This window comes from Crocuta crocuta, unplaced genomic scaffold, assembly GCF_008692635.1.
Source record: "Crocuta crocuta isolate KB4526 unplaced genomic scaffold, BGI_CrCroc_1.0 scaffold69-1, whole genome shotgun sequence".
Classification (NCBI taxonomy): Eukaryota; Metazoa; Chordata; class Mammalia; order Carnivora; family Hyaenidae; genus Crocuta; species Crocuta crocuta.
The window spans coordinates 1,158,206-1,178,634 of NW_027551577.1; the positions used below are offsets into that span (position 1 = coordinate 1,158,206).

General features: G+C 53.2%; 1 protein-coding gene across 1 annotated transcript; it reads left to right on the forward strand.

Annotated features, from left to right (window-relative positions):
- Positions 1-7,426: 7,426 nt before the first annotated feature.
- H1-8 (H1.8 linker histone) lies at positions 7,427-15,840 on the forward strand. Its single transcript, XM_077751619.1, has 5 exons — positions 7,427-7,530; positions 11,735-12,020; positions 13,691-14,048; positions 15,110-15,171; positions 15,478-15,840. The coding sequence occupies exons 1-5, from the start codon at positions 7,427-7,429 to the stop codon at positions 15,724-15,726; spliced, it is 1,059 nt and encodes a 352-aa protein (XP_077607745.1). The 3' UTR covers positions 15,727-15,840.
- The last annotated feature ends 4,589 nt before the right edge of the window (positions 15,841-20,429 follow it).

The window sequence follows — 20,429 nt, forward strand, 5'->3', positions numbered from 1 at the left end:
AAAAAAAAAAAAAAGAACAACAAGAGAAAAATGAGGCTCCCCCCTCAGCAAGTCCGGCCCGATCTGGAGTCCTGAGTTCCCAAGGGGCTGTGGGATCTCTGCCCTTCCTCTCCCCAACTCATCTCTCAGGAACACAAGAACTCTTGCTCTCTGGAAAAGTGTCCCAGCTTAGGGATAAATGTCTAGCACAGAGTGGGGCACACAGTAGGTGCTTAATAAATGCTAGATGGATGAAGGAAGGGACGAATGGGAGAATGAATGCAGGAATGAATGGGCAGGGAGAGCAGATCTACCCCCTCAAAACCACCTTAGCAGCAGCAGCTTACCCTCAGCTGATGACCTTGAGCAGTTCCCTTCCCTGGGCCTCACTTTCTTTTCCTGTAAAATGGAAATCCCAAACCCTTGATCCTGCCAACATATGGCTGCTGTGAAGATCAAATGAGATTGTGTGTGTGTGTGTGTGTGTGTGTGTGTAAGCACCTTGTAAATGGTAAGGAGCTGTACAGATTGTAGTTAACATTATGAATAATATCAATGAATATAATTAATTAATTAATATGATCATCTCTTCTTGATAGTGACCATTTTGAGACTGGGCAAGGCCCTGAGCACCCAGCCTCAGCAGGTTGTTTTGAAATTCACCAGATGTCAAGGCCAGACCAGGGCTGGCGGTCAGTCTGCAGACAGGGACAGTCAAGGGAATGCAGAATGCAGTCCTCAGGACTGATAAAACGACATCAGGGGACAGGAGTCTGGGGCCAAGGCTCAGGGTCTCACCTCTGATGCGGAGTCCTCAGGCCCTGTGCCCCCCTCATGCAGCCTAGGGAGAGACCGGCCTTTCTGTCAGCTTCCGCAAGCCACCTTCCCTCCTGCTGTGCAGCCACGAGGCTGCAGCAACTCTAGGCTAGAAGCACAGAGCTTCTAGAAGCCATATTCACCTGCCCACATTTAATGAGGAGCTGAGTCCCCAGGGTCACCCTTGTCTCAAAGATCTCAGAAACAAAAAGTGGGAAATTCAGATGGGCCCATCTTCCCTGGGGATGTTCACAGATCCCAGAATCAAGCTCCCTCGCCGTGTGAGCCTGTGTTTAGCTGCAGTCCATTCTCCATTCTGGAGAGTCCTTGCTGCAAAGCCGGTGGGAACTCTGGGGCGTCAGAGTTGTGCTGCCTGTATAACTGCGCCTCCTCCATAACCACGACCGGGAGCTCTAGCTCCCCCCAGGTCTGCCTGGACACCAGGCAAATCGGGGCATTAAAAGCTCAGCTCCTATGCCTGGTGTTAATGGTGGTGGTATTTTTGTTGCTCTCAACCTCTTTATCTGCAGGATTGATTGAAACTGGACAGCAATTTCTGCCTGATCCCTAACCCTGGGATGCTGGGTCTGGGCAACCGGCTGACGCCCCTGGGGGTGTGGGGTGGAGGGAACAGGCCCGGGAATGAGAAAAGCCCCAACTTTGGAGTCACGGAAACCGGGATGAGCTGTGAAACTGCAACCAAGCCTTGCCATCTCTCTGAGTCTCCTTCTCTGCAAGAGGGAGTCTGAAACTGAGCTTGAGGGGACTGCAGACTTCACGCGGCCAGCCTGCTTCCTGGCGCACCGTAGCCAGTGGGAGACCTCTGACGTTACTGGGCCTCAGCTCAGAGCTGGCCTTACCAAGAACACCATCTGTGAGGGGAACAAGGATGGAGATAGAGTCCCCAGAGTTACCCTCAGCCTCCAAGGTGGGAAAGGGTGGCTGGAGCCTGAGACAGACGCTCGCCAGCGCCACGAGGGGGTGGGGGGCTGGAGCCGGTAATAGCTGGGATCTCTACTGTTGCCCCTCGAGGTGATCTACTCTGCCTCCCTAGGTGATGTCAGTCAGATTTCTTTGGCTGCAAAGGGCAGGAAATCTAAATAGGGCTGCACCAGAAAGGGGAAATAATGGGGTCCCCAAAACAAAAATCCCAGGGCTTCAGGCACAGCTGGATGCATGTGCTCAGGTGTTATTGGACTTCTGTGTCTCCCCCTCTGGTTATAGTTTTCTCTGTGTTGGCTTCAGAAGGGGCTACCAGCAGTCCCAAGCTCAGCTAGCCTTGCAGAAAGTGAGCTTCTTTTCCTGAGGGTTCCAGCAAAGGTCCTGGGCAGGCAGGGCTCTCATTGGCCAGGTCTGGGTCACCTGACCACCCCTAATCCTGTCGCCAGGTTAAAATGGGGATTCATCCTCTGATTGGCCCAGCATGAGTCACCTGATTGTCCCTAAGCCTATCACCAGGCTGGGATGGGGATTTAGCCTCTGATTGGCCAGGGCTGGGTCACCTGATCACCCCTGCAGACCCTACGTAAACCAAATGGTCTGAGTGAGGGTGGGGACTGGAAGGAGCCCAGAGGATTCCTGGCGGGTGTTGTTACCAGAAGGAAGAGGCCCAGAGACAGGGTGGGCAGAACCAGCAGTGGCCCCGAGGGGCTGGCCTCTAGTGGGTGATGTCCAGCTACCCCAGGCCTCCCTCCCACACCAGGGACACGGGGGAGAAGCTTCCCATGGCTGGTCCCAGACGTCTCACTCTCCATTTCTGATGTGCTGGGCCAGCAGGGCTGTGGGGGGGACATGCTTGCTTTGCAGGCAGCCCTGTTTCCTCACGTACCCACCTCAGTCCCCTTATTCTGAGTGGTATCCTTGTTTCAGCCTCATATTCAGAGAAAAAAAAAATAACTCTCAAACCAGAAGTCTCTGTTTTTTATTTCCTGGTAGAGGGGAAATCCTCTTTCCCTCCTTGATTTATAACTGATTTGACAGGCACTTGGGGACATTTGCCACATTTGTCAGCAAAGCGGTGCTGACTTAGGTTGGGTTGAGGGTGTTACCCACCTCATCTCCAGGTTTCTGGAATGCCTCTTGTATGCAATCATGTCCACTGTCAACCTGATCTTAGGAAGCTGACCCCGGGCCAGGATGCGCTGGGGACCCAGAGATGGGTTGGAGATAGCACGTCACTGGGCTGCGGCCTGGGCAGCCTTGGAACACAGAGCTCTCTCACCCCTGATCTCGCCTCTGGGAGGAGAGAGCATGAACCAAGCCTCGCAGCCCCGGGCCACCACAGAGACAGCAAAGCTGATGGGAGTAGACACCTGCACCCCTGATGTCCCAGGGCGACCCCAGAGAGACAGCAGGTGCCCCTCTCAGCCCCGCAACCTCACACCATGTCCCTGAACCTTCCTAGGTCTCAGGCCTCTGCACTTGAAAGAGGAGACTCATCTCAGTTGGTAGAATTGTCCATAGAGAGTAACAAGATTGTTGCTATAAAAATTGCACAGTAGACACAATAAATGTGAGTGTCCTTCCCAGAGATGTGAAGCAGGTTCAAAGGAACAGCCCCTGCACTGGTAGGAGATAGAGTCCTTGGTGGGAGTCAAGAAATTAAAGTAACGGAGGGGCCTCAGGAAAGGGGGAAGCAAGTGACAACTGCCCCCCATATTCATTCCCTTTCTTCCTTTTAGTAATATCACTCCAATTCCAGATGGGCACCAAGCTTCCCAGGGCAGGGCGGCATCTTCCAGTTTCCCTTGCGTCTGCAGTGGTGTGACATTAAGGTCTGGCCAGTGGAGTATACTCAGAAGTAGTATATGAAGTTCTGGGTTGTGCATTTCAGAGAATGGAGGCATCCTTCACTTCTCTTCTTTCCTGTCTGATGGCTGGAATGTGGTCATGATGACCGGAGCTGCGGCAGCTGTCTTGTATCATGAGATGGAGTCTGTGGGCAGAGAACAGCACAGCATGAGGCAAGAAGGAGACGGGTGGGGTCCCCTAGGCTGCCTTTTGGTCCTGTGCAACTTGCACTTGAAGAGTCTCACGAAAGAATGACTTGATAGTTTCTTGTTTAAGCCACAGTTATTTTGGAGTTAGAGCTGGTTTCTTCACTAACACAGAGGGCTTCCAAATTGCAGCCGAGGGTCTGGACTCAGGACGATTGAGTACAGATCCTCTCTGAACGTTAGCGTCTTCGTGTATCAACAAAATAGTGACTATAAAATACATACACGGACATAGAACATGGCAGCTATTACCATATCCACCCTGCTCTCTATGCATTTGGTGACTAATGTCACAAATGTCCTGAGGCTACAGGCGCTAGAGTTACACAAAGACACCCTGTCACTGCCGCAGAAAGTTTAAGACGTAATCTTCAGACCTTTGAGAAAGTTCACATGTAGGAGGCCCCCACTGGACGTTCAAAGATGGTAAAACAGTTGGGTCAGCAGAAACTTAAATTCCACACAGGCCTCAGTGGGCATCAGATAAGTACACCGAGCAGCCCGCCCTCCCTCCCGCATCTGATCCTCACACTTATCACTTCCCTGTAAAAAGGCAATCCTCTAGAAGAATTTTTAGATCTGCAGTGCATTTTAGAACTTCTTCCCCTCCAAATGCAAAACTCCATCCTGGCACAGCCTGGGAGCAGGGTTTCACATGAGGCTCGTGGGAAGGTTTATCTCTCCAAGTCTTTCTCTATTTCTCAATTCTTGGAAATTCCCCACAATGCGATCAAAATTGCTGCCCCTGTTGGAGCCAGCACCGTGTGCCTCTTCGCCTCATCTCGCCTCCTGCTCTAACGTGGTTCCTGGAGATGGTTCTCAGGCCTCCCTTCACGCAGCCAGGCTGGGCTCTGGCACCGGGGTTCCGCAGCAGTGGGTGCTGAGCAGCCCCTGTGTGCCAGGCACCGTGCTCTGCACCAGGGATACCACCAGAACAAGCCAGACACAGTCCTGCCTACCCCCGTGGCCCTTCAGAGCTCAGGGGCTAGTGTGGGAGAGTGCTAAGTTAGGGTGCTAGATAGAGGTCCCAGGGGCTGCTGGAGCCAGAGGGGAGGACCCTAACCTCCTACGGGGTCAACGAAGGCTTTTCCAAGCTACATTGAGGCCAAAAGGATGAGTGGGAAACAGTCCAGAAAAGGTAGGCAGGGGTAAAGAAGGGCCTTCTAGACAGTGTATCAGTTAGCTTATGCTGCATGACAAACAACCCCCAAAACCTCATGGCTTAAAACAACACACACCATTGTTGTTTGTGACTCTGGGTCAGCCAGGTGGTCCTGCTGACCTGGACTCAGCTTGGTTGATCTCTGCTGGGCTCATTAAAGCATCTGTGGTCAACTGGAGGTTTGGCTATTTGGCCAGCTGTGGGCTCAGTGACAGCAGTGACTGAGCCCTGAGCCTCTGAGCTCCAGGAGGCTAGCCAGGGCTTGTACACGTGGGATTAGGACTGGCATGGCCTCACTTCCACCACATACTATTGGTCAAAGCAAGTCACAAGGCCAGCGCAGATTTAAAGAGTGTGAGAGGAGCTGAAAAGTTGCACGCAAATGGACATGGCAATGGGCAGGGGTGACAAATTTGGGGCATTTTTACATCCACCTAACACACACATACACACACACACACACAAAGGAAACACAGGAGAAAGCCCAGCTCTCAACATCTGGCCCATTCCAAGAGCCACAGAGGTTGGACTGTGGGGCTGCAAGGAGAAAGGGGCTCCATAAGCAGGATGAAAGAGGTCAAGCCTCTACTCATGGACAGTGGGGAGCTATGAAGGGTGCTAGGCAAGGGAGGAGTGATACCTGATTTCACTTTAGAACACTTTCATGGCCACCACCTCCCTCAATCCAGACTCTGGTGCTGGAGAGTTCCTGGGAAGATCCCAACAATAAAGGAAGGAAGGAAGAATGAAAAATAAAACAAGTTTGTTTTAAACTTGTCCTCTTCAAATCCTACACCCTCCTCAGAGGTAACCAATGCTGTCACTTTGGAGTGAGTCCTTTCAGACCTTCTTCTGTGCCTTCACTTATGTGCACATTCACACACACATATACTTGCACACACTCACACAAAGTCTCTCTTCTCAGAAAGGCAGAGCATATTCGACAGACACATTCGGTTCGTTCGTTCATTCATTCATTCATTTTCTTCTTACCTTCTTTCTATCTCTGCGCCCAACGTTGAGCTCAAACTCACAGCTCTGAGATCACGAGTTGCATGCTCCACTGACTGAGCCAGCCAAGCGTCCCTGTGGCTCATTCATTTTCACCGCTGTATACTACTCCATGTGACTAGACCACTGTTTATTTGTCTGCTTTTCTCCCGGTGGGTAGTTAGGTTGTTTTGAAATTTTGGTGGAATTGCAGCAAGCATCTTTATCTATTGATGTAAGGGTTTCTCTCAGATTTCTACCCAGAGTGCCATGGGTAGGTGTGAATGTATCTTTAGTTATGTTCAATGTAACTGCATTGCTTTCTAGAGTGGCTCCCAGCTTACTCTCCCTGCGGCTATGTGTTTCTTCACGTGCTGGACACCCAGCATCGATAGGTCTAATTTAAGTATCTGTCATTCTACCAGGTGTGAAATACCACATCATCCTTGCTTTAATTCACCTCATCGTTTCAAATGGCTGCAGAGTTTTCTGCAGAAGGGAGTAGTTCAGCCAAGCCTCCAGTGATTCATTTGGAAGTTAGTTCTCTCTTTTCTTTTTTCTTTTCTAAATAACGTAGCAATTGTTTCTTTTCTGACTACTGCACTTCTAGGACAGAGAAGCACAATTGCTGAGCTCAAGGGAATACCTTTCCAAAGCAGACTGCACCCCAATTTACACTCTTAGCAGAGGCACTGAGGGCTAGGCTCCCTGCATTCTTGCCTACACTGCCTTCAATTTGAGTCCATTTGATGGGGAGCTAGTATCTCATCATGTTTCAGCTTGAACCTTCCTGAATGCCAAGGAGGTCGAGAATATTCTCTTGTGTTTATTATCAGCCTTTCTGGTGAATTGCCTGTTCGTATTCTTTGTCCATTTTACCAATGGTTGGCCTTGTTTGTGGAGACTTTCGTTAGGCAATTTTATTTAAAAATTCCCCTTCCGTCTCTTAAAAATTCTTTCTTACAAAACAAAACAAGACGAAAGGAAGCCACAGGTTGATTTGGGGGTGGCAGCTCCAGGCAAACCCCACCTGCCAGCCTCCAGCTGCCACTCCTTGAGCGCTGGCTCCCAGCGGTGGCCCCACCCGGAACGAGAGCGGCCCTGCGCAGGTGGGATGGGAGGCTCAGTGGCCGCGGCCCCGCCCCAGGTGCGCCCAGTTCCCCATCAGCATCTCCAGGCCCTGTGGGGGCAGGGCGTGCAAGAGGGATCAAGCACCTCAGCACCCAGCATTTTGTCACAGGACCTGAGACCCAGAGACGTCAGTGGACTCGCCCGAGGTCACACAGGAGTGGGTGGCCGAGCTGGGGCTTCGGCACCCGAGGCAGGCCGCCATCAGCAGCTCAGAGCCTCCCAGCCCAATCAGGGGCTAATTGGAGTGGTGGGGCCGGGCTTCGGATACATAAGGGGATCGGGCCCGGGCCGGCAGCCTCATGCCTGGGGAGGGCGCCAGCTACCTGCACCTGTGTTCGCATCTACCGGCGCAATGGCTCCCGGGAGCATTGCCTCCAGTGACACCTCAACCTCCTCCGCATCCTTGACCTCCACAGCGGGGTCATCTGGGTTGTCGGACTCTGAAAAGCCAGGTAGGCAGAGGGAGGCAGCTGTCTGAGCCCGAGTGCCCTGGACGTCCTGGACCCCCCTCGCGCCGCCCTGCCCCCTCCCCTGGCCCCGGCGCCCACCCTGGAAGCCGATGGAGTTTTCACCTGCTCGTGGGGCGCAGGGACTGCTGCCCCAGGGAGCCGGGCACGGCCTGGGGGCTGACGCTGACCCAACTCCCGGGAGGGCGGGCAGAGTGGCAGCCTCCCAGCTGGAGCCCGTTTCCTGCCGGTGGGGAGGGCCTGCGGCCAGGCTGAGGCTGCAGGGCAGCTAGCTAGAGGGACCGTGCATTTGATGCAAGCCTGGGCCTTGAATTTAGGGCTGCATCCCAATTTTCAATCAACAAACAACGCCTTAGGGGTTCTCTGGATATAAATAGGTTCATTCCCTCCGGGAGCTCCGAGTCTGATGGGCAAGACTGCCTCACTGACAGATGCCGTCTGATCTTAGGGATCATCAGGAATACAGAGGGCTGTAGGAGCCCAGAGGAGTTGCTGTCCCACTCTGGGAGATCAAGGAAGGCTTCCTGGAAGAGGTGACCCTGAAGGAGGGTTACACCTCACCCAGGACGAGAGGGTGAAGCAGGGGAAGAGTCTGAGTGTAGTAAATGCTCCTTCAGAGGTAAAGTTGGAGGGCGGAGTGCAGGTGCCTTGGAGCACAGGGCAGAGTTGCTCGTCCCGGCTTGGGAAATCAGGGCGGTGTATAAATCATGGTGCTCTGTGGGCCTTGATGCGAGAGCTACCTGGTGACCGCAGGGGATGAAGGCTAACCAGGCAGGAGGAAGAGCATGGGCAAAGGCCCAGAGGCGAGGCGGCTGGGGAGCACCGGGGAGTCGCAAGCCTTCCTCTGGTCGAGGGAAGTGGCATCACAGGAAGGGGGAGCCTCCAGGGCCTCAGCCAGGGCCTCGGGCCCTTACACTGAAGGCAATGGGGAGGTGAGGGATATGAGGAAGAGTGGGAAGAAGGCTGGGGCCCTCGGGGTGGCGGAGGGAGAAGCTCACAAGGAAGGGGTGGAGGGGTGTGGGGTGAAGGGGAGGGGAGGTGCAGGATGCCCTCCAGGTTCTTGCTTGTGTGTCTGGGTAGGTATGGTGGGGGTCATTCCTGGGAGAGAGGAGATGGAGGGCGAGGTTGGGGAAGCCGTGACTTCTGGTCATCCCAAGACCCAGCAGGCCCTGAATGATGCGTAATGAGGAACTGAATTCAGCCTCAGGGACTGGGGAGAGAGGAGACTCAGGCTCCCTGGGACAGGGCCTGGTTCGGGGGAGGCCGAGGAGGGGTTAGAACACTCCCCACGGGCCAGGCTGGAGGACCCTGTAGCTGGGAGGGTGACGACTTCCTTAGAGACTCTATCCCCACTATACAGATGGGAAGACTGAAGCCAGGAGAGGAGAGTAAAACTCCCAACGTCCTGCGTGTGGCTGACCAGGCCCATTCACGAGCTTTGGCCCCAAAGTGAATATTCCCAGACACTGAGCTCTTCCTGGCCAGGAGGCAGCAGTAGTTGAATTGGATTAGGTCTCTACCTGTACTTGAGATGAGTCTCTGGGTGGGTTACTTTTTTTTTTCCTACTTTGAAATGTGTTTGGGGGAAAATTATATATATATATAAAATTATATATANACATTTCTAATCACATTTAAATCAAGTTTCATATTTAAACCACTTTTATGCACCTTACTATGACTGACAGCTTCAAGGATCCTATTTTCTTTTGCAACTTAAAATATAGCAGCCAACTGAGATCTCTCCATAATTCATGTACCATACAATTCACCCATTTAAAGGGTACAGTGTCTGTTAGTATATTCACTGCCGTGTGCTCCTCTCCATGGGCAATTCTAGAATATTTTAATGCCCTTAAAAAGAAAACCTGTGCCCATCACAGTTCTGCCCCTCCCCACCCACCATCCCCAGTCCCTGGAAACCACTAGTACTTTCTGTCTTGTGATTGTCTCATTCGGGACATTTCCTATACATGAAATCCTATAATAGGTGACTCTTTGTGGCTGGATTCTTGCACCCAACATGTTTCCGAGGAAGTACTTCATTCCTCCTTTTGGCCGGATAATATTCTACTTTATGGTTCATACTGTGCTCTGTTTATCCAGTTCATTCATTTATGGACATTTGGGTTGTTACTACTTTTTGGCTATTGTGAATAATGTCGTTAAGAACATTTGTGTACAAATCTGAGCATTTGAGCATACCTTTTCATTTCTCTGGAGTATACATACCTAGAAGTGGAATTCTCTTAGAACTTTGTATTTATGAAAACTTTCAGATGCATGCAAAAGTAGACGGAGTGGTAGAGAGGCTCCCACCCACCACCCACCCCACTCCCATCCCTACGTGCGCATCTCCGGCTTTGACACTCACCAGTTCATGGCTACTCCATCGCTTCACCTACTGTGTTATTTCAAAGCAAATGCCAGGCTTACCATTTCCTCTGTAAATAGTCCAGCATTTATCTCGAGTTTTTTAAAACAATTTTTAATTGATATAATCTATTCGTTATAGGTGTGTAAACTATTATATGCATTATGAAGTGCTTACCATGAGACATGTAATTATCCTCTGTCACCATGCAAAGTTATTACAGTATTATTAACCATATTTTCTATGCTGCACATTAGATCCCCATGATTTATTTATTCCATAACTGGCAGTCTGTGCCTCTTAACCCCTTCACCTGTTTCATCCATTTCCCTACTCCCCTCTGGCAACCACCAGTTTGTTCTCTGTATGTGAGTCTGTTTCCATTTTGTTTTGCTGGTTCATTTTTTTTATATTCCATGTGTAAGTGAATTAATACAGTCTTTATCATTCTCTGACTTCTTTCACTTAGTGTAATACCTTCTAGGTCCATCTATGTTGTTGCAAATGACAAGATCAGGGCTGAGTAATATTCCACTGTATCTATATACTGTATCTTCTTGAATCCGTTATCTAATCATGGAAGTGGGTTGCTTCCATATCTTGACTATTGTAAATAATGCAAAATGAACATAGGGATGCATGTATCTTTCTGAACTAGTGTTTTTGTTTTCTTTAGACACATAGGTGGAATAACTTTTGAGGAACCTCCATACTGTTTTCCATAGTGGCGGCACCAGTTTGCATTCCCGACAGCAGTGTGTGGTAGTTTCTTTTTCTCCACATCTTTGCCAACACTTATCTTTAATTTTAGCCATTCTGACCAGTGTGAGGTGCTGTCTCACTGTGGTTTTGATTTGCATTTCCCTGATGATCAGTGATGTTGAGCATCTTTTCATGTTGGCCATTTGCAGGTCATTGGAGAAAAGGTCTGTTCAAATTCTCTGCCGTTTTTTAATCAAATTGGGGTTTTTTTTGTTAGTGAGTTGTGGGAATTCTTTATATATTTTGGATATTAACCCCTTACCAGGCATATCACTGGCAAATATCTTCTCCCTTCCAGTAGGCTGCCTTCTCATTTTGTGATGTATCCTTCACTGTGCAAAGCTTTTTAATTTAATGTAGTCTCAATAGTTTATTTTTGCTTCTGCTGCCTTCAGTATTTACCTTTAAAAGATAAAAGCCTCTTACAAAGTAATTGCAATGCCATCAGCAAACCTGAAAAATATCATCCTTAATATCCCCAAATATTTCCAATGTTCACATTTATCTAATTGCAATTTTTTCCCCAGTTGGAGCCTTTAAGTCCTGTTCTGAGTTTGAGCAAAGGATCCCACATTGCATTGGCCGAAAGAGCTCTTCACTCTCTTGCATCCCAAGAGCCTTCCCGCTTTTTCTTTTCCTCCTTGTTTATTTGTAGAAGAGCCCAGGCTGTGTGTCCCGGATTGCTCCTCACAGCCTGGGCTTGCTGGTTTCCTCTCTGGGGCCCTCTCACAGAGCCCCTGGATTTCCTGTAAACTGGTAGTTAGATTTAGACAACTGACCTGACGGATTCTGGTTTCTAAAAGGACTAATTCCTTCCGTGAATCCTCACGGAGCCCCTGGTGTGTGCCCAGCCCAGCGCCCGTCACGGGGAGACCATGTCCTGACAAGTAGCGCGCCCTGTTCTCGAGCCTCACCGGCTGGCGGGTACTGATGCCGACTAGGGGGCTGTGTGTGACCCCCAGGCCCCTTGCCTACCCACTGTGGGGCCCGCCCGGGGGCTGGGGGCGCCCTGCCAGGCCCGTGTGTTGCTGACTGGGACCGAGGGTGGCCCGGCTAGGGTGACGCCTGGCTGTCCACCCGCAGGCCCGAGCCGTAGTGGCGTCCGAGGGCCACGCCGTCACCCTCCCGTGCTGCGCATGGTTCTGGAGGCCCTGCAGGCCGGAGAGCAGCGCCGGGGCACCTCGGTGGCGGCCATCAAGGTTTTCATCCTGCAGAAGTACCCGACGGTGGACGTCCTACGGCTCAAGTACCTGCTGAAGCAGGCCCTGGCCACCGGCATGCACCGTGGCCTCCTGGTCAGGCCCGCCAACTCCAAGGCCAGGGGGGCCACTGGCAGCTTCAAAGTGAGCCTTCTGGGGCCGGGGCCGGGGCTGAGGGAGGCCCCCGGGGGTGCTTCGGTCCCGCCACCTCCTTCCTGGCCTCCCCCTGCCCAGAGGCCTTCAGCCTCCTGTCTTCTCTTCGTGTCTCTCCTGTGTCTTCTCAGAGGTTCCTCCTCCTCCAGGAAGGCTAGGGCTGTGCCCCATCTGAGACCCCCACAGGGCCTCAGTGCCCCGCTGCGTCCACCTTCGTCCCCCGGCAGGTGTGTTTGGTGGCCAGGGGCCATCTCAGCTGTTACCTTCTGGGTCCTTGGTGCCCACAGCCCCTTCCTGGAATTCTTCACCATGGACAAGGGATACCCAGCCATGGGCTCCGGATGGTCACTGTCGGGTGTGTTCCCCACGCTCACTGGCTCAAACCCCCAGGCCTCCAAACCAGGGCTGGCACCTCCCTGGGCCCTCACCTCTTTCAAAGTTCCCGGAGGGGAGCCGTCCAGGCACACCCAGAGCTGAGGGCAGATTTGGCACAAAATCGAGCCCCAGGATGGTGCCCATCAGCTGCCACCAGGAAAACCTCAGGGACCCAGACGTGGGGTCCGTCTTGTCATTGCTGGGCCCCGGCACGTGGCAGTTGCTCTAACAGTAACTGTGGAACACTGGAATATTCTCAGCCTACCACGTCCCAGTCGCTGTGGGTGGCTGAGGACAGGAAGTCCCTCGTAGAACTCCCGAGTGGAGGTCAGAGCTTGGACACAAGCCATGCCAAGGCCAGGTGCATAGGGTGTGGGGAAGGGGAGCTAGCAAGGGGCACTGTGGGTACAGGTGGCTGGGCTAGGCTGCAGGGCCTGGGAGCCAGTCAGGAAAGTGGGCTGAGGGAGGGGAGGCAGGGAAGGGAGTCTGGTGTGTCACGTAGTTAGGAATGTGTGTGTGCCGGGAGGCTATTTGTTTCTGGTCTTCATGGTAATGAGGGGCCATAAGATTTGGGGGGCAGAGGGAGCAGTGTCCTTAGAGGTGACCTCTAGAAGGACAGAGACCACCTGTTTGCCAAGGGCCCTCCCATCTGCCTGCTGCTCGCTCACTCCCTGAAGTCCCCATTGTAAAGATGGGAAGACGGAGGCCAGTGGGAGAAGACAAGACTAGGCTGAGTTGCACAGGAAGTTACAAACTGAGTTATCAAGGACTTGGAAGGTCCACCCAAGGGGGAGAAATTTGGAAGAGGCAGGGAGGCACGGAGGTGTGAGGCGCGAGGTGGGGGACGGGAAGCAGTCGGAGCCCCAGCGCATGGGGAAAGTGTGTGGGTTCGGAGGTCATTGGAGATTCGTAAGTTAGCATCTCAGAGGCCTGGGGGTCATGGGCGCTGGGAGATTTCCTCCCGGGAGCCTGGCTTTGAGACTTGCAGGCACAGGGTAGGGAGCCTGCCTGTGCTCTCCTGATGGCCGCCTGCGCAGGAGGGAAGACTCCGGTCCCCCAGCTCCTAAGTGGCAACACCCCTCCCTCGAACGGCAATACAGGGATAGAACGTGTCTTTGGCTTCAGGCATTTGGGAGGTGGTCATGCATCTGCTCTCTGTGCTCTCCGCCTTCTCTGCCCCCTCCCTCTTTTGGAACCAGGCCTTCCTCTCTGAGCCACATGTGGGCTGTAGGGGTGAGACCCCGAGAACCCCTGCTCTCATTCCACCCTGTCCTCTCCTCTACCAGTTAGTTCCCAAGCACAAAAGAAAAGTCCAACCCAGGAAGACCTCCGCCATGACAGCCACCAGGAGACCCGGTGAGGCCAAGGAGAAGGGTCACAAGAAACCAAGGGAGGCAAAGAAGGACACCCCCAACTCGGGCGAGATGAAAAAGGGACCCAGGAAGGCAAGAGAGGTGATGATGGGTCCTACCAAACCAGCCAAGGAGAAGGCTCCCAAGAAGGGCAGCCAGACCAAAGACCAGGAGGCAAGACTGAGTGAGGCCAAGAAGGCCTCCCAACAGCCAGACAAGGCTACACAGGCCCTTCCCAGCGCCACTGGCCCGAGAGGGAAGTCAAAGGTCACAGGCAGAAGGAGCAACCAAGGTAGGTGTGTGAGTGGGCTGCGAGGAGGGCCTGGGGATAGGGATTTGTGGCAGCCATTGGATGGGAGGTAGGATGGAGGGAGAGACCTACTCCGCGGAGGGGATTCCTTGTCTAGTAAGTGTGCCTCGAGTGCTTGCCTTCACCGGGAGAGTTGGAGAATCCATGGTAGCTGTGGAGGGTAGGCTTAGGGAAGGGAGAACCCAGAGAGAGGAGGAGCCTGACTCCTCTAAGAGGAATCAGGGGAAGCTTCCTGGAGGAGGTGTCCAAGGGAGGACAACAGGCTGTGCAAAGGCCCAGAGGCATGGAGAAGGTAGAGCTTTTGAGGAAGTGCGTATAGTTCTGTGTGCTGTGTGAGGAGCAGAATGGGGAGCACATGAAGGGCGGCTGGGAGTGTGGACTGTGCCCAGAGGGCAATGAAGAGCCATGGAAGGACTTGAATGGGGAACAGCTAGGGTACAGAGTATTTTTAATGAATTTATTTATTTGCTTATTTTAAAAAACGTGTTTTAAACAGAGACAGAACGCCAGCAGGGGAGGGACAGAGAGAGAGGGAGACACAGAATCTGAAGCAGGTTCTGGGCTCTACGCTGTCAGCACAGAGCCCGATGCAGGGCTCGAACCCACGAACCAGGATATCGTGATCTGAGCTGAAGTCAGACACTTAAACTGACTGGGCCCCCCAGGAGCCCCCAGGGTTTCTTAAAAAAAAAAAAAAAAAAAACTATCACAGCCGCCCTGTGGAAGACAGGCTAAAGACTAGAGGCCAATAAAGACCTGTCAGGGGTTTTCATTGTGGGTGAGTGCAGAGCAGGGGGTGTCCCCCGGCTGCCTTGCTGAGGGTGAGAGATGGTCTTCCCTCGTTCCCTCACCCCCCCACCCCATCCCTCAAGAGATGCTGTCGTCGCTAGTTTGCAGGCTAGAGCACCTTGGCCATACCACTGGCCCCAGGTCCCATGTTCTGTATGCGTCAGAGTGCGGGCTGGGGCCCCTGCAGCGTCCTGCCCACCGGCAGCTCCTCCTGAAAGGGTCCTTCCCACACGCCCTCCCTCCCTCTCTGACAGATGGCGAGGCCCACGGGAAAATGAAAGCTGGGAGCTGGAGTTCAAAATCCACGGTCCCCCAGGTAGGTGCCCGCGTGACTTTCCTGGTCTGGGCATCCCTCCTCTTCCCCCGAGCCCCTGGAGGGGACGGTGGGGCAGGGGCTGGCTTTTGTACAAAGGACAGGTACTGTTGTACTTCTGTCCGGCCCCCCAGTGCTCTGAGGACCACCCCCCCGCCCCCCGTGCACAAGTAAGAGACAGGCTTAGCGGGGTGGGGTCCCTTGTCTAAAGCCACTGGGAGATGGGATCTCAGCCCTATTCTCGTGGGTTCTGAGCTCTGTGTGAACCCTGCCCAAGTCTCGTCTTGCTCCTGGTTTGCGTTCTTATAGGACACGAATACTGCTGCGCCATCGGCCAAAAAGAAAGAAAACAAGGTCCTGAAGGAAGTTGTTGCCCGTGGGGCCACGGCAGGGCCCAGGGCCAAGGCTGCTGCTCTTCCTGGGGCCGGTGGGTCTAAGACTGTGTCCGCACCCCTGGTCAGGAGGACAGAGGCCCCCAAGGGCCCTAGAAGGCCGGGCATGCCCACCAAGGCCTCGTCATCCAAATTGGCCAGTAAGAAAACAGAAGCTGAAAGCTAGAGCTGGGGTGGAAAAAGGCTGAGATTCTGCTGGAGTTTTTATTCCCCAACACACCTGCACTCTATTTATTTCATTGTAACCTATTTATCAATAAAGGCTTTTTTCCCTCACAAATCGGTGTGGGGAGAGGCTGAGGTCCAGGGATTTGGCCGTCTGCGGCTCAGGCCCACATCGGAACTCCTGCCCTGCAAGGAGACCGGTTGTACAACGTCCAGGGTCCAAGGCAGGTAGGGGCCTGTGGAGGCACAGGAAGGGTGTTAAACCCAGCCTGAGACCTGGAACTGCTTCCTGGAGGAGGCAGCTTTTGGTCTTCAGGACAAGCAGGAGACAGCTGAGGGAAAGGACGCTGCAGGCAGAGGACCCAGCATGTGAGGTGGGGCTGGACGGTGCGGCGGCAGGAGGGGGTTTTTGGCTCTGAGAGGAGCGTGAGGTAGGGGCGAGGGGGGAGGGTTGGGGCAGACGAGGAAAGGTAGACTTTCTCTTGGGGGTGGTGGGGTGCCAGGGAGGAGACTAATGTGGTGTGTGTTTAGAAAGAGCCCTCTGGCTGCAGAGAGAAGGCTTAGAACTGCTGAGAGAGGCCGGGGACCATTCGATGAGTAGCCGGGCCCTGCTCCAATCAGCAGGGGGAGGAGAGAAGCGGTTCCCTGCAGTGGGGACATGCCTGACACGCTCCGGGAGGTCCATGTGGCTCCAGTCCAATGAGGGGGGGGAGGCAGTAATGGGAGATGAGGCCCAGGGTGCCGTGACAACATCTGTGAGACTCTTCCCACGCAGAGGCGGAGTCTGCGTCCCTGCCCCTTAAATCTGGGCCCTGTGATTGCTTGAACAGTTGAATACAGTGCAGAGGACATTATGACTGTTTCTGGGCCCTACCTTAAGGGATGGCAGCTTCTACTTTCTGTGTGTGGTGTTGGCTTTGGTAATTGCTCTTAGAATGCCACCACCATGCTGTGGGGGAGCCCAAGCTGCCAGTGGAAAGGAACAGAAGCAGCCCAGTCCTCAGCCCCAGCCGCACTCCCTGACCCGCTGGCCGGCCACAGGAGCGTGCTCCCTTGGGATGGGAACTTCTGGCTGTAGTTAGCTGCCTCGGTTGACCCCATGGCCAAACCCTATCCCGATTGGAGATGCTCAGGCAACAGACGGTGGGGCCCCCTTATCTGCCGTTTTGCTCTGTGTGGTTTCAGTTACCTGTGGTCAACCATGCCCCAGAGTCGGGCGATCTTTCTGATGTATTATCTGAAGGTCAGGAGTAGTCGAACGCTCTGTCAGGGTGCCTACGTCATTCGGCTGACTTCATGTCCCCACATAGGCATTTTGCCATCTCTCGTTATCACGAGAAGCACAGTACAAGAAGTTATTTTGAGAGACAACATTCACATAATTATGTTATTAAATATAATATACAGTATATTATTGGAATTGCTCTGTTACTACTTGATCCCTTACTGTGCCTACTTTACAAGTTCATCAAGGGTTTGCCTGTCTAGGAAGATATGTAATATATTCAGGGTTGGCAACTGTGCAGTTTCAGGCATCCAGTGGCAGTCTTGCCATGTGTCCCCCACGGAGAAGGAAGAACTACTGTAAATGCTGTTGTTTTAAGCCACTGGGCATTGGGGTGGTTTGTTACGCAGCAGTAGATAACCATGACCAGGACTGCAGGGTAGAGCAGGGTTAGATCGGGAAGGGCCTTGTAAACCAGGGCAAGAACTTTGGATTTCGTCGGCTTTTGCTCTAATTGTGAGGAGGAGCCTTTAGAGGGCACTGAGCAGGAGAGTGCAGGGGACATGGGCAGCAGTGGGAGGCCAGCAAGGAGGCCCCCGCAGCAGGGGTCCAGGTGAGGGGGGCTTAGCAGTGGTGGATTCTGGGTAAACGTTGAAGCAGGCTGGATGGAATGTGCTGAAGGATTGGATGTAAGAAAGGGGTCACTGTGGGGCGCCTGGGTGGCTCAGTGGGTTCAGCGTCCGACTTCGGCTCAGATCATGATCTCATAGTTCGTGGGTTCGAGCCCCGCATCAGGCTCTGTGCTGACTGCCAGCTCAGAGCCTGGGGCCTGCTTCACATTCTGTATCTCCCTCTCTCTCTGACCCTCCCCTGCTCACGCTGTCTCTCTCTCTCTCTCTCTCTCTCTCTCTCTCTCTCTGCCAGAAATAAATAAAACACAAAATTTTTTTTAAAAATTTAAAAAAGAAAAGGGTCACTGAGTCTGCAGTCTGGGGTCCACAGAGCCTGGTGACTCCACAGTGACCATTTCCCCGGGTGAGGACTTGGTTCGGGCAGGAGGCTGCTGAGAGGTGGTCCAGTCAAGGGGTGACCACTGAGCCCAGGCCGGGCAGAGAAAGAATGGGTGAATTAGAAGGAAGGAGTAGGTAAACTGGACAGGACTTGGGAGAGAGGGCAGTTGGGATTCAAAGGGAAACCAAGGCAGGCCAGCATCGGGGCATGGGGCAGCTCTCTTCCTGCCTGTGCAAAACCCTACCCTCGCTTCCTCGAATCCCCCATGCAGCTTTTTCTAGCCGCGCCAACAGCTTCCCCGGGTATCTGTAGTGTGGCTGCCAGTGGGGCCCCGAGGGTACGGTGAGCAGATGGCAGGGGCTGGGCCGGCACTTGGTTGGGGAGGGTCTGCTCGTGCCTCTGCTCCTTTCACGGTTGGCAGGGGGTTGTGGGAGGCACCCAGCCAGACTCTGGGGCTGCATTCCAGGGCCTCACCCCTCCATGAGCAAGGAGCGCCTTCATGCTCCTGGCCTGGCAGAGGCCGGACGGCCTCCAGCACCCACCAGACACGGGTGAGTCTCCTCCCTGCCCGAGGACCCTGCGCCGACGCTGTCTGCATCCCACGACCCTCGGACAGCAAACGGACGCCAGACGCTGCAAAGCAAGTCTTCAGGGCCCCAGATAAGAACTGTGTGGGTGATTCACAGAAGTCGTCCACCTGCTGTATTGAGAAACAACCCCAGAGGGGTGCCTGGGTGGCTCAGCTGGTTAAGCGTCTGACTTTGACTCAGGTCATGATCTCGCAGTTCTTGGGTTCAAGCCCCGCGTCAGGCTCTGTGCTGACAGCTCGGAGCCTGGAGCCTGCTTTGGATTCTGTGTCTCCCTCTCTCTCTCTGACCCTCCCCCACTCACGCTCTGTGTCTCTCCTTCTCAAAAATAAATAAACATTAAAAAAAAAAAACCCAGAAACCAGAGATTTCCTCCATGCGCAATGTGTTGCGAAACTTCAAGAAGGAGTTGCATGTTAATCAGGCATGAAAACAGGCTGCAGAATATTTAATGACACAGAAAGATGTTACTGACATATTGCACAAAATGGTGTGTACACCCTGGTCTCGAATTTTACCCAGCCCCCGACCCAGGCAGGCGCACAATCTGGACCGACATTCTCTGAGACGTTGACCTTGGGTGGGTTCGCATAGCTTTATTTTCTAAGTGCTTTTTGTACTTCCTGACATTTCTGCAGGAAGCCTGGATTCGTTCTCAAATCACACCCAGAAAAAAAAAATCCCTATCAAATATGTCAATAACTTAAATTAGAAAATCTGCTTAATAAAAAGGAATCAGTGCTCAGAATAGAAAATTTGAAAAGATAAAGAATCTGTCCCCACCCAGAAGCCAGGACAGGAGAAGGCTATTTTTAAAGCTAAAAATTGTTTATTTTTCTTTTCTCACTTCACTTCTCTCATTAATTCTAGAACTGGTATTTGTGGGATTTTGTTTCAATTGTATGAATTTTTCTGTCCTAGTTCTGATTCTTGATAAACGTATGCTTAGTTCCCCCCATTATGATGGAAAAATAATGAACTTGAGTAGCTTCAAATTTGGAGCTAGTTCACTAATGACCTCTTCCTGGGGGGTGGCATGAAGCCCCACCCCACCCCGGCCCCGGCCTGGAGCCAGCTGGGAGGGCTGGGGCTTCTGGGTCAGTGCTGACCACCAGGAGGAACAGCTTGCCCCGGGCTACACCGGCCTTGAGGAAGCTGCATCTGTCCTCACATGAAACAACGAGATATTCAAGGGGCATGTGTAAACATCAGCTGTCTTCCTGGGACGCTCACCTTGACCTCCCCACACATTTGGGGTTCACCGTGGAGACCGTATGGAGGAAGCACAAAAGAGAAGAATGAGGAGGCCATGCAACCTGGTTTGTGTCCACACTTGGCTGTTCCCTGGTAACATGACCTCGGTGCCAGGTGGGGGGGGGGAGGAATATTCTGTACCTCACGGGCCTGTTATAAAGGTAAGTAGGAGCACGACCTGCACAGGGGTAGGTGGCACATAACAGCTATGACATCTTCCTGGAGGTCCCGTGGGCCAGGCCCAGGGCAAGCAGACATTGTCCCACTGAGCCCTGCTGGGGCCTTTCCAGAACTAAGTCAGGTGTCTGCCCAGCCTCGTCAGGAGGAAGGCCGAGTCAGGGCTCTAAACCTGGCTGCCCCCTCCTTTTTACTACAAGCGCACACTTCCGCCTCGGCCGTCTCAGGATGAAGGCTGGAGCCCACGGCAGGTTTTCCCATCAGGCTTTTATTATAAAGAAGGTTCCAGAGCTTCCCAGCCCCCCTTCAGCCCAGCCCCCATGGGCTCAGGGCCAGTCGCAGTGCTGGCCGGGTGTGCCGCAGGGGAGCTGGGCCAGCCACGGGGGGTCGCTTCTGACAGGAACAGAGTGGGTGACATTTTTCAGGCCCTTGGTGGGGGGGGGGTCTCCG

Bases quoted from the DNA above. Each gene is read 5' to 3' on its own strand.
- H1-8 (XM_077751619.1), top strand. From the start codon at position 7,427: ATGGCTCCCGGGAGCATTGCCTCCAGTGACACCTCAACCTCCTCCGCA. The intron at 12,021-13,690 runs GTGAGCCTTCTG...CTCCTCTACCAG, and splicing joins GGGCCACTGGCAGCTTCAAA to TTAGTTCCCAAGCACAAAAG. The intron at 14,049-15,109 runs GTAGGTGTGTGA...CCTCTCTGACAG, and splicing joins AGGCAGAAGGAGCAACCAAG to ATGGCGAGGCCCACGGGAAA.